The sequence below is a fragment of the Elaeis guineensis genome, chromosome 5 (assembly GCF_000442705.2).
Source record: "Elaeis guineensis isolate ETL-2024a chromosome 5, EG11, whole genome shotgun sequence".
NCBI classification, from domain to species: domain Eukaryota; kingdom Viridiplantae; phylum Streptophyta; class Magnoliopsida; order Arecales; family Arecaceae; genus Elaeis; species Elaeis guineensis.
The window spans coordinates 29459021-29475216 of record NC_025997.2 but is presented as its reverse complement, the minus strand read 5'-3'; the positions used below and the strand labels follow the sequence as shown (position 1 = coordinate 29475216).

At 38.5% G+C, this 16196-nt stretch overlaps 1 protein-coding gene across 1 annotated transcript; it reads left to right on the top strand.

Moving 5' to 3' along the window:
• Nucleotides 1–536: 536 nt before the first annotated feature.
• Nucleotides 537–13655, top strand: LOC140857976 (cullin-1-like). The gene is made up of 11 exons (XM_073257381.1): nt 537–713; nt 963–1147; nt 1251–1350; nt 7481–7666; nt 7871–7918; nt 8002–8205; nt 8288–8365; nt 8553–8642; nt 8740–8820; nt 8910–9113; nt 13521–13655. Exons 2-11 carry the CDS (start codon nt 1008–1010, stop codon nt 13653–13655), a joined length of 1266 nt encoding a protein of 421 aa, XP_073113482.1. The 5' UTR covers nt 537–713; nt 963–1007.
• The last annotated feature ends 2541 nt before the right edge of the window (nt 13656–16196 follow it).

The window sequence follows — 16196 nt, the reverse complement described above, 5'->3', positions numbered from 1 at the left end:
TTACTTACTCCGGGTATCTTCTTCGGCTTCTCTTCAATGTCAAGCTTATCTGTAGGTTTTTCCTGATCCTTTCTTCTTCCCTGATCTATGTACTAAATCTTTACTATGTATTAACTTTCTTAACTTCGGGTACAATGCTGTGTCTTTCTGTGTTCTTTTATCTTCCTCTCTACTTTTGTGAGGCCACATCTTCTACGTCTCCTTCATTGTAAACACTCTGGCATCATTTAATACAGCTTGTGCTCCTTGTTCCTAACCAAAAAAAAGAAAAAGAAAGAATTACTGAATAACAACTTACCCAGATACCCCATCTACAGTGAGGGCAATGGCGTCACACAGATATTAGTTTGGGCCCCGGGAATGGTCCTTCAATTAAGACCGTCCAATCATTGGACCCGATTTGTCCCGATCATCGAACCCTCCAGTCTAATCCAGATCAGGAAACGTCGTTGACCCCAGGCAACAGCGTACACAAATTTAAAATGACCAATATACCCCTAATCATTTTCTTTTATCCCGACCTCCTAAATTCGGAGCTCTTATTCTCCGAAACCTCTCCATTTTCTTGATCGTCATCAGCGCCAGCGCCTACCGTGCGCGCCCTCGTCTCTCGTCCTCTCCTCCATCCCCTTCGATTTCTAGCGTTAGTGTTAGGTTTTTGCGTTGCCGGGGATCGATTCAATTCGTCTCCTTCCTCTGCCATCCGGAATCAGGTACATGCGTTGGATTTCTATCCTTTTCTATTCTCAATTTCTTGTTCTCCTTTGGTTTCAATTATCTGTTCGGCATGACTTGGGATTCGGCTTCTGGATCGATGTCTAGGGGGTGTTTTCTTGTTTCTGCTCGAATCAATGCTCGGAATTGGGGTTAGGGTTTGATTTCGGGCTGTTTTGATGCTGCCCTAGGGGTTGATTTAGGTCCGGAATCGAATATACTGTAAGTGGATTATTGGGGTGTCTTAGTTGTGTAGGGCTTGCACCGGGGAGGAGCGCTTGTGGTGGGAAAGTATGGCGTTGCATGAAAGAAAGACTATAGATTTGGAGCAGGGATGGGATTTCATGCAGAAGGGTATAACAAAGTTGAAGAACATCTTAGAAGGGATCCCTGAGACGCAATTCAGCTCGGAGGATTATATGATGCTCTACACGTATCCTTCCTCTCTGCTTTTATTGATTCTTCTTCGAGGCTTTTCTGTTTACCGTACTGTTATTGTGGTTTCAATGCGTTCGTTGCCTTAACTGTTGGACCAGAACCATCTATAATATGTGCACTCAGAAACCTCCTCATGATTACTCGCAGCAGCTGTATGACAAATACCGGGAGTCATTTGAAGAGTATATCAATTTAACGGTGAGGACAATTTCTTTTACATGTGCATGTACATAAGACAGCATTCATAGGAATGATGAAATACAAATGATGAGTTGTTATCATCTCTATGTTTTTCTTTTCTCTTGCTTTTTAATTATGAAGGGACCATCAATAAATGTTTCTTGTCTTGATTTTTTTAAAATTCCATATCCAAATCTGAATTTCTGACATCTTTTGATGGAATTTAATATTAGAGTTACTGATATGAAGTATTGGTGTATTTCTTTTTCCTTTGCTTTTGGTGATTTAGCTGCTAAAATTTACAAACTCAAGTTATGCCCAGAGTTTAGGTTAAGCCTGTCTAGGCTACACTATTCTTAGTTGTGTTGACTGTTTTTTATCTGGTTTTGATATCTCAGACTACCATTGGCCTGGTTTTTTGGTTGTCATTATATACTTTAAGCTGTTAATGACCACCCATAGTTGTGCTATAAAGGGCATTATCCAATGAGTTAGCATGCAAACCTGACGTAGAACATGCTGGTGTAAGCTGCTTATATTTTGATGTAAATACTGCCCTTTTACCCATTTAAATGGGACAGAGTTGGTAGGCCCAACCCACTTCGAGTAAGATTAGTAAGTTTTTTTATTGGAATCTTTTTTTTTTCTTTTTTGTCGCTTAATTTCTTGGCCCATATATAAATGGTAATGTTGCTTTGACATGTGACAGAGCTATCGACCATCAATTGTCCAAGTGTCTAGAAGAATCTAACATGGAGATTTTCAAAAAAAAAATAATGACATAGGAACATCTCTATCTTATATATGTATATATATGTGTGTAAATATGTATTGATGTGTGCATATGATGAATAATAAGCAATGTTTCTTATGTTAATAAAATTGGATAAAATGATTGCTAATTGTTATGTTAAACTCGATAACTTACATAGAATAGTGCCAAAAGTACACACATAACGACAATGATATTATGATTTAATGGTGGTGTCAAGCAAGGTTCACGGACTCGATATCAGAATCTGTGTCGATTGACTGATGGTACGGATCCATATCGGATCGAATTGGTGCGAACTGACATAGAGGAAAAGAAGTGAATTGGGAGGAGGAAAAGAGAGAAAGAGGAGAGAGCGAGGGAGAAGGGGGAGGGAGGAAGAGTGTGGCCGGAAGAGACGCTAGTGATGGCCATAGGCGGGCCGCCACTCAAAGGGCTGCCAAGGCTTCGCTTCATTCGCTGATTCTCGATTGAGAGATAGAGAGAGGGGGGAGGAAAAGAAAGGGAAGAGAAGCCATTGCAGAGGCAGTTGGAGGGCCTCTGGCTGGTCGCCATGGCCATCGAACGGTGCAATCGCGGCCTCCGGCACCACGAGCATGAAATAGAGGCGATCATCCCTGTTTCATGATTTTTTTTTAAAATCTCGATTATAGTGAAGCCGGCAATGATTTTGTTAGCTTTTCTTCATCTTTTTTTAAAAAATCTGACGAATGAACAAAGATGGTCGTCCTTGTTTCTTGGTCGCAGCTCCGTCCGCATATTTTCTGCCATCTGATGACCACGGCGGGCATCCTGCAGCCCCTCCACCAGTTGCTCCTTCCTCCTGTTGGTCGCTCCCTCTCTCTCTCTTTTTTATTCGATTAAATGTCCTATCGAATGATGTCGAGCCGTAGAGGCCTCCGCGGCCCTTCGGTGGCCTCAACAGGCCATCACCAGCCTCTGGCAGTGTCGTGCCATCTCACCCTCCCCTCCTCTCTCTTTTTCTCTCTCTCCTTGTCCCTCCTTCGGTGTCCGTTTTTCTCGACCCAACTATCCTGGTTTGCTGTCGGGATGGCTAAGAACGCCATGAACCGTTCGGTTCGGGACGGCTGCGTTACATGGTGTCAAGGAGTGTCTTGAAGTGTTTCAAAGCGTGATGTGAAGTGTCCCTATATCCATGTGACCAACACATCAGAAAACCTAAATTTTGAAGTGCCAATAACTAAGGTTTCCTGTCCTGGTATCGGACTTCTTACTAGTACCATTATGGTACAGTGTCAGTAGACCCAATGCAGGGAGTTAGTTCAGCATACGGACACTCGGTACACTACTTGTATTGCATACCAATTCAATACTAGTTGGTGTGGTTGGTATGCATTGGTATCAACCAATACAGCATACCATGCCAGTAACACTGCTTAAGGGTATTGGGCGCACAATAATACTATAATTTTGTAATATTAGCCATTGTTATTTCAGTAAATAGAGATTCATCTATCTTGATTTATTGGTCGATGTGATATCACGGTAATAGGCAACATCTTCTAATGATTATTACTTTCTAAATGTATAAGCTTTAGTTGGGTTGTGAGAGGGATTGAGATTGGTCACCATGGCTTGACAACAATGGAGGGTGAAGGCCTATAATTAAGACTGGGAAGGATGGAGCCCATGGATGACTATGGCTTTATGATGATGATGATTACTAGATATGCCATGGTTGAGATTTAGGAGACCTTGAAGGAGAGGAAGTTATGGGGTGATGGAGTTGGAAGATGACCTTGATGATGGTGATGGCTGATCTAAGAGGGGCTTTCAATGGTAGGGAAGGAAAGGGGAAGATCATCTTGAAATGGTAATGGAGATGATGATGGATGATAGACAGAAAGGAAAGAAGTCTTACAGGTAGATTTTAGGTCATCAAATTCAAAAAAATGTAAGAGTGAAAATTAATTACATTTCTTACAATATAGGCCAATTTTATGATACATGAAGCTTAAGGTTTCCATCACATTTAAGATTATTCCAATCAATTTGGGTTGGATCCATCTAGATTGCCTTCACTGTTTTAAGGAGGATAAATCTTGCTGTTCATCTTGGATGAGGGACTAGGTTGCCAACTTAAGCATATTTATTCCTTGGAAATAAGATAAGAGATGAGAGGAGATGGAGGATGTCACGGGACTAAGGTTGCATTGAGGTTTTCATGGATTTAATAGTTGCCATAAAGCTTCCAGTGGACAGTTAAGTAGATATTACCACTTTTGCCAAGGGTTGTCTCAAATGTAAGTTAAATAGAGAGGCTAGGTTTTGAGAGGGTGGTTCTAAAATCAGACTTCCTGGTTAGGGATTTATTTCAAATTATTAATTATATCAAACTTGAGCAATTCATGAACCAAGGCATGTAATTAGATTCCGTCTAGGAGTTTACACATTTAAATGGAAACCTTAAATTATAATTCAATATGAATTATTAGGTTTAGAATTGCATATCAAACTAAGGAAAAGGATCCTAAGGTTGCATTTGGTAGCTGGCAATCTATCTAGATTGCCGGCAATTTAAAGTAGGCCCACTAGATTACTCTGTTGGGTATGCTTTTTGGGTGGCAATCCAAATTGCCTTAGCAATCTACATTGCCTCCCAAGAGGCAATCTAAATAGTGTTGGAGAGGGTTGGCTATCTAGATTACCACTTCTTTGGCAATATTACAAAAAAAATTTTGGATAAAGTTATCTCTCAAAAAAATCACATAAAACTCGTCTCTCTGACCGCGGTGGTGCTATTAGCGGAGGCTAGCCCTCCCGCTGCCTCCCCCTCTCTCTAGCCCAATGGGCTCCTTCCATTCCTCCCACGTTTACAGAGATGGCGACAATGACGAAGAGCGTGGGCTCCTTGCGAACTCCAAGACCTCTAATGAGAAGTTCCTTAAGCAAGAGCTCGAGGTCCAGCCATGCCATGTCGTTGCCTCTTTACTCTCCCCCTAGCTCTCCATCACTGGCACCCCGCGTCTTCTTGGCCCCTCCGTCCGGATTTGAGACCCCTGCAACGTCCTTCTCCCCTCGCCTCTGCCTGCGTCTGTGATCTCGTCTGGAGGCCCAATGGATTGGGCCACGGAGGTGCTCCTTATTGTCCATGAGGAGTGCGAGGCTGACCTACAGCCAGATCTGGTCGGTGGGCAGTGGCAGGGCTGACCTCTAAGGGGGAGAACTATGTCAGGGTTTTGGCCATGTTCTAGGTGTGAGGTTTACTTCTGTGTGCACATCGCCATTGGATCGAGCGAGGGCCATTGCAGCCTTTATTTGTACCAAACACAGTAGTTTGACTTAGGGATATTTTGAAAATTTGATTTCACATTATCGGTAATCTGATTGTCATACCAAACATATCAATCAAGATTTTCAGTAATTTTACTGCAACATTATTTGTGTACTAAATACAGTAATCAACGTTACTGGCAATTTAATAGTGGCAATCTATCTTGAAGGTAATCCATATTATCTTCTAAGATTGTCTGGCAATGCACCAAACACAACTTAAATTCTTTCCAAGATGTGGGAGTGCAGTACAGTGAAAGAATACGAAAAAGAGTATGCAATGTCATGGCTGCTGTGCTCATGTTTCTCTTGCACCCTAGTACCTTTACAACGTTCTTAGGAAAGAACAACACTGGCTTTTTAAACTCTTCGGTCTTCAACCTGGGAATGAGGATTTGTGTTCAGAATGTTATCATTGGTTGAATTTCATAAGATCTTAGGGAGCCACCAAGCATGTTGAATCATTATTCTAGATCATGCTGTGATTTTCACTTGAATTTTTATTTTATTATTGAAAGTTCATAATTTATACTCAATGTACACTCCATCACCTGAGCGATCTTATCTTTTTTGTCACTTATTCTTTTTATTTTCATTTATGCATTTTTAGCATGAAGGTTGATGAGCTGTAGCACATTTTTTGTGTTCAATTAAACTAGTTTGTGCATTCTATTGTGATTAACTGATTATGAGTATGTTTAAAAACAAAATATGCAGCATATTGTGTTTTTAATCTTTATTTGTTTGTTTTGATAATATTTGTCAGTGCATTTTTTTTGTTTCAGTCTAGTATACTATGTGCAGTCATGTTTTGAGATCAATTTGGCAGCATCATGATAAATTACGTATGGTCTTTTGGTTTATGATATGAAGTTTAGTGCATCAATTTAATTTCATGTAACAAAGCTTATTTGCTTATTAATTTTTTTAGATAATATAGTTCAACTAAGAGTTGGAAAATACTTAGTGTATAGATGTTAACAAGGTAAGCTTATAGGAGAGAAAGCCAAATGACCTGTTCATGAGTTAGGATTATGATTAATTATTTGTAATTTTGATATTGGAGAGTCTTAATGAATGGATGACTAAAAGTTCTATGAGAAATTTTACAATTTTTAAATATCATGTGACCAATGTTTCGTGCTTTGTGAATTTGTCTTGTATGTGAAGTATTTGAAGACACTTTAATAATGTTGAAACTTAAAATGAGTTTTTGGTTCCTTGATTTACCAATATACCCTCTTTAAGTATGCAATGCAATTTTCCCCCATATTGGAAAGGTTCAGGAATAAGTTGAGAGAATTCATATGTCTATAATTGTTTTTCAAAGCATAAATCATAGTGACATGTTGATGCTATGAAAAGACAATGAAAGACAAATTTTAGGAAGAAAATGGGGAATAGCTCACATGTTGATGCTATGCACATCTGAGTTGTGTGGGGGAAATAACTAGAGTGAGGGACTCAGATGCCAGTCAAAACACATGATATGACATGGCACCATACATATCATGCCTGTGCCTTATTGACATTGCACTTAAAGAAAAGCACATGGGTCATTGACATGGTACTGGCTTTGTGCTACATTGTGCAGCCATGCCTGCATGCACCAAGCACCGCATGGCACATACTGTACCAGTGCCTGGCCAGCATGTCACTGGTACTCAATGCATCCATGCTTGGTTTGAGTAAGCTTTACAGATGATTGCTAAAGTACTGTAGACTTCAGCATCTGACTGCTTGTAATTTTCTTGATAGGTTTGTAGTATTTTGGGTAATTTGGTACATTCCTCCACTTGCTATACGTGTGTGTGTGTGTGTGTGTTTTAGTTTGTGCCAGTTTCTCCAATAAAGGTGAATGGCCATTGTTCATGAGTGCATAGGCAAATTAGTCTTTAAACCATAAAAATCAGGATGGAATTGACCCTTGATTGTCATTTCTTTTACCTTTAATGTGCAGGCCTTTCCCCATTCCTAAGGCTTATTAGTTATCTCTTTTATTTTTTGAAGTAATCAGTTATCTATTCAATAACATTTTTGATGTATCATCCTCTTACAATCAAATGTTCTTTTCTCACTCAGGTATTGCCATCTTTAAGAGAGAAGCATGATGAATTTATGTTGAGGGAACTCGTGAAAAGATGGTCAAATCACAAAGTTATGGTTAGATGGCTTTCACGTTTTTTTCACTATCTTGATCGCTATTTCATTGCTCGGAGGTCACTTCCTTCACTTAATGAAGTTGGACTTACTTGCTTCCGTAATCTGGTACATTATCATCCTAGCTTTTTGTCATAATTTTGGTGTTTAAAGATCAAATTGCAGATGCCTGTTGAATTAGGCATACAATTTGTGGATAGTCTATGGTCATCAATGCCGATTTTTGTTTTGTCAAGTTTTCTTTGAATGAGTTCTGGAAGGTCCTCATGTTTCTTGGAATCACTTTTGGGTGGTGTTGTTTTTTGATTTCAGGTCTATAGTGAGATTAATGGCAAAGTGAGAGATGCTGTGATCTCTTTGGTATGTGGATACAGTATTTTGCAGCATGTATTGGATTCCTGCTTGTTATTATGTTAGCATTGTCAACTTTACTTCTTTAACAGATTGATCAAGAGCGTGAAGGGGAGCAGATAGATAGAGCCTTGTTGAAGAATGTCCTGGATATTTTTGTTGAAATTGGTTTAGGGAGCATGGAGTGTTATGAAAATGACTTTGAAGCTGCCATGCTTAAGGATACTGCTGCATATTATTCTCGGAAGGCTTCAAACTGGATTTTAGAGGATTCATGTCCAGATTACATGTTAAAGGTGTATTTTCTGAAAGTTGCTTCAATAAATGCATGCAGTTTGTCTTTGAGCATGATTGCTGAGACTTCCTGACTATTTTTAGGCTGAGGAATGCTTAAAACGAGAGAAAGATAGAGTTTCTCATTACTTGCATTCAAGCAGTGAACAGAAGTTGTTGGAGGTTTGTTCCAGTTTTGCTTGTAATTTGTGATGTATCCTTATAATTTCAAACCTTTGATAAGTGGTCCTGTAATGATGCTTTGTGTCTCAGTATATGTCTTAGTTTTCAAAACTAGAATGATGTATGTCATTAAAGTTGAATTCTCAAATTTAACTTGTTTTGGTTGTCTTCATTGCTCTGTTGGTAGAAAGTGCAACATGAACTACTCTTCGTATATGCAAGCCAACTTCTCGAAAAGGAGCACTCTGGATGCCATGCCTTGCTCCGTGATGACAAGGTCTATGCTCAGGACAGATACAACTTTTTGGAATGAAATTACTGTTTTTTTACTGTTATCTGACAACCAAGATATCTTGTCATTATATGCTAATTAGGTGGATGATCTATCAAGGATGTATAGGCTATTCTGCAGAATTCCTCGTGGGCTAGACCCTGTTTCTCAGATTTTTAAACAGGTTAGGAAAGTCCTATAATATGCATCATCAACTATTTAATTGGGAGCTTACCTGACGTTTTTTGTTTCGCTTGATTTTCATTGATTAAGCATATTACTGCTGAAGGCACAGCGTTGGTAAAACAAGCAGAAGATGCGGCAAGTAATAAGAAGGTGAAAATTATTCCATTAAATCCCTTTCTCACTTTACCAAGTCTTTTTTTTGCTCTCAAATCAAATTTTTTTTCTTGTTCTAGTAAATTCCATAATGTGCTTTCGCAAACATTGCATTGCATTAGCATGCCTTACTCAGAGGTCTCATACTAGGATATGTAGAAAATTAGTCTTGGATGGTGGTGACTAATTTAAGCCATAAAAATACTCGGACTATTGTTACCATGGTCATGAGTGAATACTTCTTTTGCTGATGGATTATTAGAAATTTTCAATGTCTTTTTCATTCTGCACTCATGCCAAATTTCTGAAATCCTTAAACTAGAATATTTCAGCAATCTTACTCCAGCTCTATAATCTATAGGTATCTTCGATAGTTTACATAAAGATTTTGGGCACAACTTGCTAATCTATTTAAAAGTAAACTTACACATTATAACTATGATCCTAATCCTGTTTCTTTGCCCCAATTTTTTCTGATGGGTGGTCTTGTAACTACCTGATATCTCACCCAAAATGGTAGCTAGAAGCTATTATTAGGATTCCTTGCCTTATATATAAGTATTCAATATCTACCGGTGCATAACAGATGTTAGACCAAACACGCGTGCATGGATCCTCACATACTTCTCCCATTTAAGCCTTGACGTCCTCGGCAGGCTAAGAGTCTAAATCTAGTCACAAATAGCACCAATCCAATCACAAAAGGCCTGTGCTGCAGTGTCCCTTGGTCCATATAGGTCTTGAGTTGGATCTGCTTTGATACTATTTATAAACAATTAGGACCTCATCTAAAAAGGTTAGCTGGAAGGTGTTATTTGGTTTTCTCAATTTTGTATAAGTACTCAATGTCTCCCTGCATGTGACCAATGTAGGATTGAGCACATGCATGCATGGGTCCTCGCATATCAAAATACTAATATAAGAAAAATTAGATTTAATGCATCTTATTGAGAAAACACTTTTGTATGAAATTTTCAATTCTATCTGATACTAGGATGGCCCTCCTATTTGAGGGAAGATCATGTAGCGAAATTTGACCCATGGTTTGGTTGATGTTTTGGAGGATAGTAGCACTCGAGTGCGATATCTCAGATGAAGGATATGCATATGAGTCATATATTGCAGATAGGATCTAGCATATGATGAGAATCCAAAACTGTTAGGGACCCTACTTTGCGTTTGGTATTATCAGCTATAGCAGTGCCAGATCTTGAACCATCTCAAGCGGCCTTTCTTGTTTAGCTATTGTATATTCATGGGCTTTACATCATGTGTCGTGGTCCGCATCTTGTGTGGCATAAATGAAATGAGACTGGTGAATGAATGGACGTAGAGCATATGGCTATGAGCAAGGTTGGTTGTGTTGGTATTGGGCTCGTATTGATTAGCCAGCGGCATGGATTGGTACACCCCCATGCCATTTTGTGTCGGGCTTGAACCGACATAGTAGAAAGAGTGAGAGGGAGAACTAGAGAGAGGAAAAAAGAGAGAGGGAGAGAAGGAGAGAGAGGGGAGGCTAGTGGTGGCCATCGGGGGGCCACAAAGGTCCTTGGATGATTGGAGCAGGGAAAAGGAAGAACTGAGAGAGGAAAGAGAGAGAGAGGGGGGAGGGAGGGAGCGGGAAAGGGCAGGGAGGCCTATGGTGGCCGTTGGAGGGCTGCAGAGGTCCTCGGATTGCCCCTTTCCTTTCTACCCTCTAGTGGAAGTTAAGTCAGCAAAAAAATAAAAAAATAAAAGCCAATTGTTCGATCTGTAGTAGGGCGGGGAGGGAGATCTGACCATTTGTGGCCCTCCGATGGCCACCACTGGCCTCCCACCCTCTCCTCTCCTCCCTCTCTTTTCCTCTCTGGAGGACAATGGAGCTTAGGTGGCCTCTATGGCCCTCTAGCAACCTTCCCGGCCTTTTCTTCTCCTTCCCTTCCTCTCTCTTTTCCTCTCTTTCCTTCTCCCTCTCCTCCGTCTGTCTATATCTCGTTTCAAATGCTAAAACTATCTCAGTCAACTACTAGTACAGTTCAGCACGCCATGAAATAGGTGGTTCCATCGTGTTTGGCGAACCTTGGCTGAGTCATATGTGCCCTCGCCATGCCCACTACTACCTTCTTGGCCATTAGTTGCATTGCCGCTCAGATTATTATTAGCATCATTGTTTGTATTGCAAGATGATCTAAGCCATTGGTTATCCGTGGGCTTAGTGGTCTTGGAACTTGAGTGAATGGGCATGTTGCTTAGGTTGACTCAGGCTATATTCTTAATCCTTGATATATATGACCATAATCTTTTTTCAAAAAATGGGCCATGAAGTTTAGTTCAAGACAATTAACACAAATAGACACAAAAAAATCGCAGCAAATCAAAATTTGCATTGTGAAGATGCATTTTCCTTTCATTATTTTTCTTAAAAATTTTATTGAAAGAGAATAGATGGTTTATCTCACAAAAAGGCTGTTATCATCCAAGTTACAAATCCTACACCTAAATTTGGTATCATCAAGGATCAGGCTAGGATGGTACTAGGTGGTTACCATCTTGATACTTGGAGCAGGTTGGCATGTTGGTGATCCATTAGGATGCTCTTTATTTTCTGTTTCTTTGTTTCTTATTTCATATGGTTTTTATCGGTTTAAAAAAGCATATAATAGAGTTCTTAGCGAAGTCCTATGGTGGGTGTTAGAAAAGAAAGGGGTTTCTATTAGTTGTATTAGTCTGATTAAGACATGTGTAATGGAGCGGTTACTAGTGTGAGAACTACTTGTGGTAATACTAGCAAGTTTCTGATCACAATCTGCACCGAGGATCTGCTCCAGGTACCTATCTTTTGTGCTAGTAGTAGATGTGCTTGCTAGGCATATTTAGGATGATATTCTTTGGTGCATGATTTCTGCAGATGATATGGTCTTAATAGATGAAAATAAGGTTGAAGTTAGTCATAAGTCGGAATTATATGGAGTATATAAGGATTTGAGGATAAGTAGGGCCAAGATGGTATATATGGAATGTAGTTTTAGTAAAATTACAAATATAGATGAAGGTAGAGTGAAAATTGAGGATCCTAAAATTTCTAAGAGTGATTATTTTCGCTATTTAGGATCAATTATTCATAAGGAAAGATTAAAGAGGATGTTAACATAGAATTAAAGTAGGAAGGATAAAATGGAAATATTATGTGATCATAGGATATCTAGTAAGTTGAAAGAAAAATTTTATAGGACAACCATACAACCAACAATATTTTATGATACAAAATAGTGGGCAGTTAGAGAACAATATGTGCACAAGATAAGTATGGCCAACATAAGTATGTTGAGATGGATGTGTGGTAATATAGGAAAAGATAGAGTAAGAAATGAAGTAATTCATAAAAAGTTAGATGTAGCTCCAGTTTAGGACAATTGAGAGGATGACTTGGATGGTTTGGATATATACAATATAGGTTGATGGAGGTACTAGTACGAAAGAGTGACTTGATGCATATAGAAGGAAAGAGAGGTAGAAGTTGACCAAAAATCATAAGGATATAATAAGGAAGGACTTGATGCCGTTACATCTTTTAGAAAGGATTGTCCTAAACAGAGAAAAATGGAGGAAATGGATTCATAGAGTCGACCCTAACTAGCTTGGGAATAAGGCTTGTTGAGTTGAATCTTTGTTTCTTATTGTTGTTTGCTTTTTTGAATTATTGCTTAGAGGGTTCTTGGTATTTGTTTGTCATAGTTTAGGATGAGGGATGGATTTTAGAGGGTTTCTAGTATTTGTTTGTCATAATTTAGGATCAAGAATGGATTTTGAGCCGATTTGGATTCATAATGCCAGTGTTGGTGCTAAAACAATTTGGTATTTGTGGTGCCCATGTTCAAGCTCTTTCTCCTTTCTCTCTTTTTCCTCTCTCTTGTCATGCCTTGTACTTAGGGGATGGATTGGCACCAAGGGGCCTTTATCCCGAGGGCTAAAACTAAATCCCAAATCACTCCCTCAAAAGCATTATCTATATAATAATAGTAAAGCGATACACGGGTATTAGAAGTGGCATTCCATATTGACACGTAAGATTATAAGATAATCTCCTACAACATCATGTGTCAAAGTTTATTTTTTTATTTTTTTAATTTTTAAATAAAAAATAAAAGTACAAATAGTATGATAAAAAATAAAGAATATTTTAAATCTATATAATAATAGTAAAGCGATACATGGGTTTTAGGGGTGGCCTGTGTTGACATATAAGATTATAGGATAATCTTCTGCAATGTCATGTGTTAAGTTTTATTTTTTTATTTTTATATTTTTTAAATAAAAAATAAAAGTACAAATAGCATAATAAAAAAATAAAAATATTTTAAATATATATATATATATCTATCTATATAATAATAGTAAAGTGATACATGGGTATTACGAGTGGCATTTCGCGAGGTTGTGATTTACACAGTGGTTGTGGAAGGCTTCTGCAAGACTGCAAAGTTTGACGATGCAAAAAGAATTTTCAAGAAAGATGCAGAAAAATGGGATATGTCGAATGCTTTTAGCTATATAATTCTGATTCAGTGCTTGTGCAAAAGGAAAAAATTGGAGGATTATGTTGAGTACTACATGGAGATGTTGGATGTTTACCAAATGCAGCAACCTTCACTGGTTTGGAAGGCCATCTTTGGAAAGAAGAACTTTCAGAGATCTTTTTGATCTCATCATGGGATTAATTGGTGAGAGCAACCTTTAATGTAAAATGTTATCATTATTATCAATAAAATCCCTGCAATGCGGGGGTTGAGTGCTAGTTAAATATAATTATGATTAAGAAAATGCTAGGAAGTTTTTAAAAAATACTAAAACAACAAACAAGAGAAAAATTGGCATCTCGGTGAATTATCGAGATGTTGGGCCATCCCAAGTGTCAATAAAGTGAGGTATTGATGGTGACGATCAGCCTCCCTATCAAACTAGTTGGTACCAACTGCTTTGTTCCACTCAGTTTTGGGTGGTTCGGCCACTTACCACCCTAATTATTAGGGAGAGGCAGAGAAGGCCTCTCGTATCTTATCAACCTTTACTTCCAAATAAAAAATCCTGGATAAAAAAGAGAAGAGGAAGTTTTTGCTGGATTTGAGGCCGGATCCTGCAAAATCAAGTATAATCTCCTCCATTCTTCCTGTTGCTCTCTTTTTTCCCTTTTTCACTATCTAAAATAGGCAAAAGTTGGGAAAATGAGGGGGAATCATGCCAAAAATTTTGGCATGATTTCATGCTATACTATAGGCTGAAGGATGATCTATGCATTGACTATGAAATCATGATTTTTTATTGATCTTGTAGTTTTTAGATTAAAAATATATTTCTGGAATAAAAATAATAATAAATAAAATATTGTCAAATAATTTCTGAAAATTGGCATATGCATTTTGTAGTTCAAATTGGTGCATAGTTTGTACTGGTGCATATTTTGTAGTTCAAATTAATTTGATATTTTGTATTTTCAAAATCTAAAATGTTAGTTAAGTAAATGACAATTGCATTCATTCATTGATCATATGGTCTATGGAGATCAACGTAACATAAAATAACAAAAAAATATTGTTCTAACAACCAGAAATATTAAAATAATTCCTCAAAAAATAAAAAAAAGTGAAAAAATGATGCAGCTTAGGGCCACGTTTCGATGGAAGGGAGGAAGAAGATGCATGAAACAAAAGAAAATGACAAAAGGAAGAGAAAATTCTCTTCTCTGAAATTTTAATTCAATAACTCGAATAAAACTGATTACAACATTGGCTAGGGGCTTTATTTATAGACTAAAAGTCCTGATTCAACTAAAAAAAAGTTCGAAATAAAATAAAATAAAGAATAAATCAAAATTAGATTCCATGTCAGATTAGGACTCTTGCGCGCTCCCGTTGGTCTGTCAAATAATTAAATTAGGCTCCAAAATCCACAGTGGCGGTGAAGTGCCAGCCTTGTAGAGCTCGAGAAGAGCTTTCCGAAATGGGATCATAATAGCGATTCTGACACTGGATAAGAAAGTTATAGCTGTTCTAGCTCGATAGTGTCGAATCGGCTGAGTTAGGATGCGATCAGCTAGATTCTGGATCCTTTTGGGTCTTGTCCCTCGATCCAGGTATCGATCAGTCAGTACGTCTGCGTCATCCTCCCCAGGTCGAGTTCTCGAGTTAGAAGCCTCCTTATCTAATGAATCACCTATATAAGGAATTAGATGCTTTACATTGAATACATCAAAGATTCAAAGATTCGAAGATGGCTGGGCAGCTTCAATTGATAGGCATTGTCATTGATCTTCTTGATTATCTCGAGGGGATCTATTTTGCGCTGACTCAACTTATTGTATTCTCCAATTGGGACCGATCCTTGGTCAGAATAGCCCATAATCATCAATTGCAAAGGTGAGCTTCTTTCGATGTTTGTCGGCGGCCTCTTTATACTTGGCATTGCTGACCTCAATTTATTCTTTAACTGATCGATGGATGGCTTGGATTTCTTCAGCAAAATTTTCAACCTTTTTATTGGATCTCCCTCTGGAAGTGATTGGCGTCAAGTCTAAAACACTACTCGGGTTTGACCCGTAAACCACCTGAAACGGACTGTAGCCTGTGCTTCGGTTCACTGAACGATTGAAAGTGAATTCAGCCTGTGTCAAGGTCAAGTCCCACTGCTTTGGATGATCACCAGCAAGGCTCTTTAACAGATTTCTCAAGCTTATGTTAACAGCTTTGGTCTGTCCATCTGTTTGAGGATGATAGGCTGAACTGAATTACAGAGATGTGCCCAACTTTTTCTATAAGCTCCTCCAAAAATGACTTATAAATTTGGTATCTTGGTCAGATGTAATGGTTTTGGGTACTCCATGTAGGCGCACAATCTCTTTAAAGAATAGTTGGGCAATATTAGAAGCATTCATTGTTTTGCAATAGGCTATGAAGTGCGCCATCTTTGAAAATCGATTCACCATCACGAGCATAGAGTCATATTGCCTCTGCATCATCGGAAGCCCCAATACAAAGTCCATACTGACCTCCTTCCAAGGATGATTAGGAGCAGGCAAAGGAGAATATAATCCAGCATTAATCGCCATACCTTTTAACACCTGGTACACTCGGCATTGCTGCACATGTCAGAACACATCACGTTTCATCTTTGGCCAGTAGTATTTACTATGGATCAGCGTAAGGGTTTTGTCTTTGCTGAAGTGGCCTTCTACATGAAGCTCCTGTA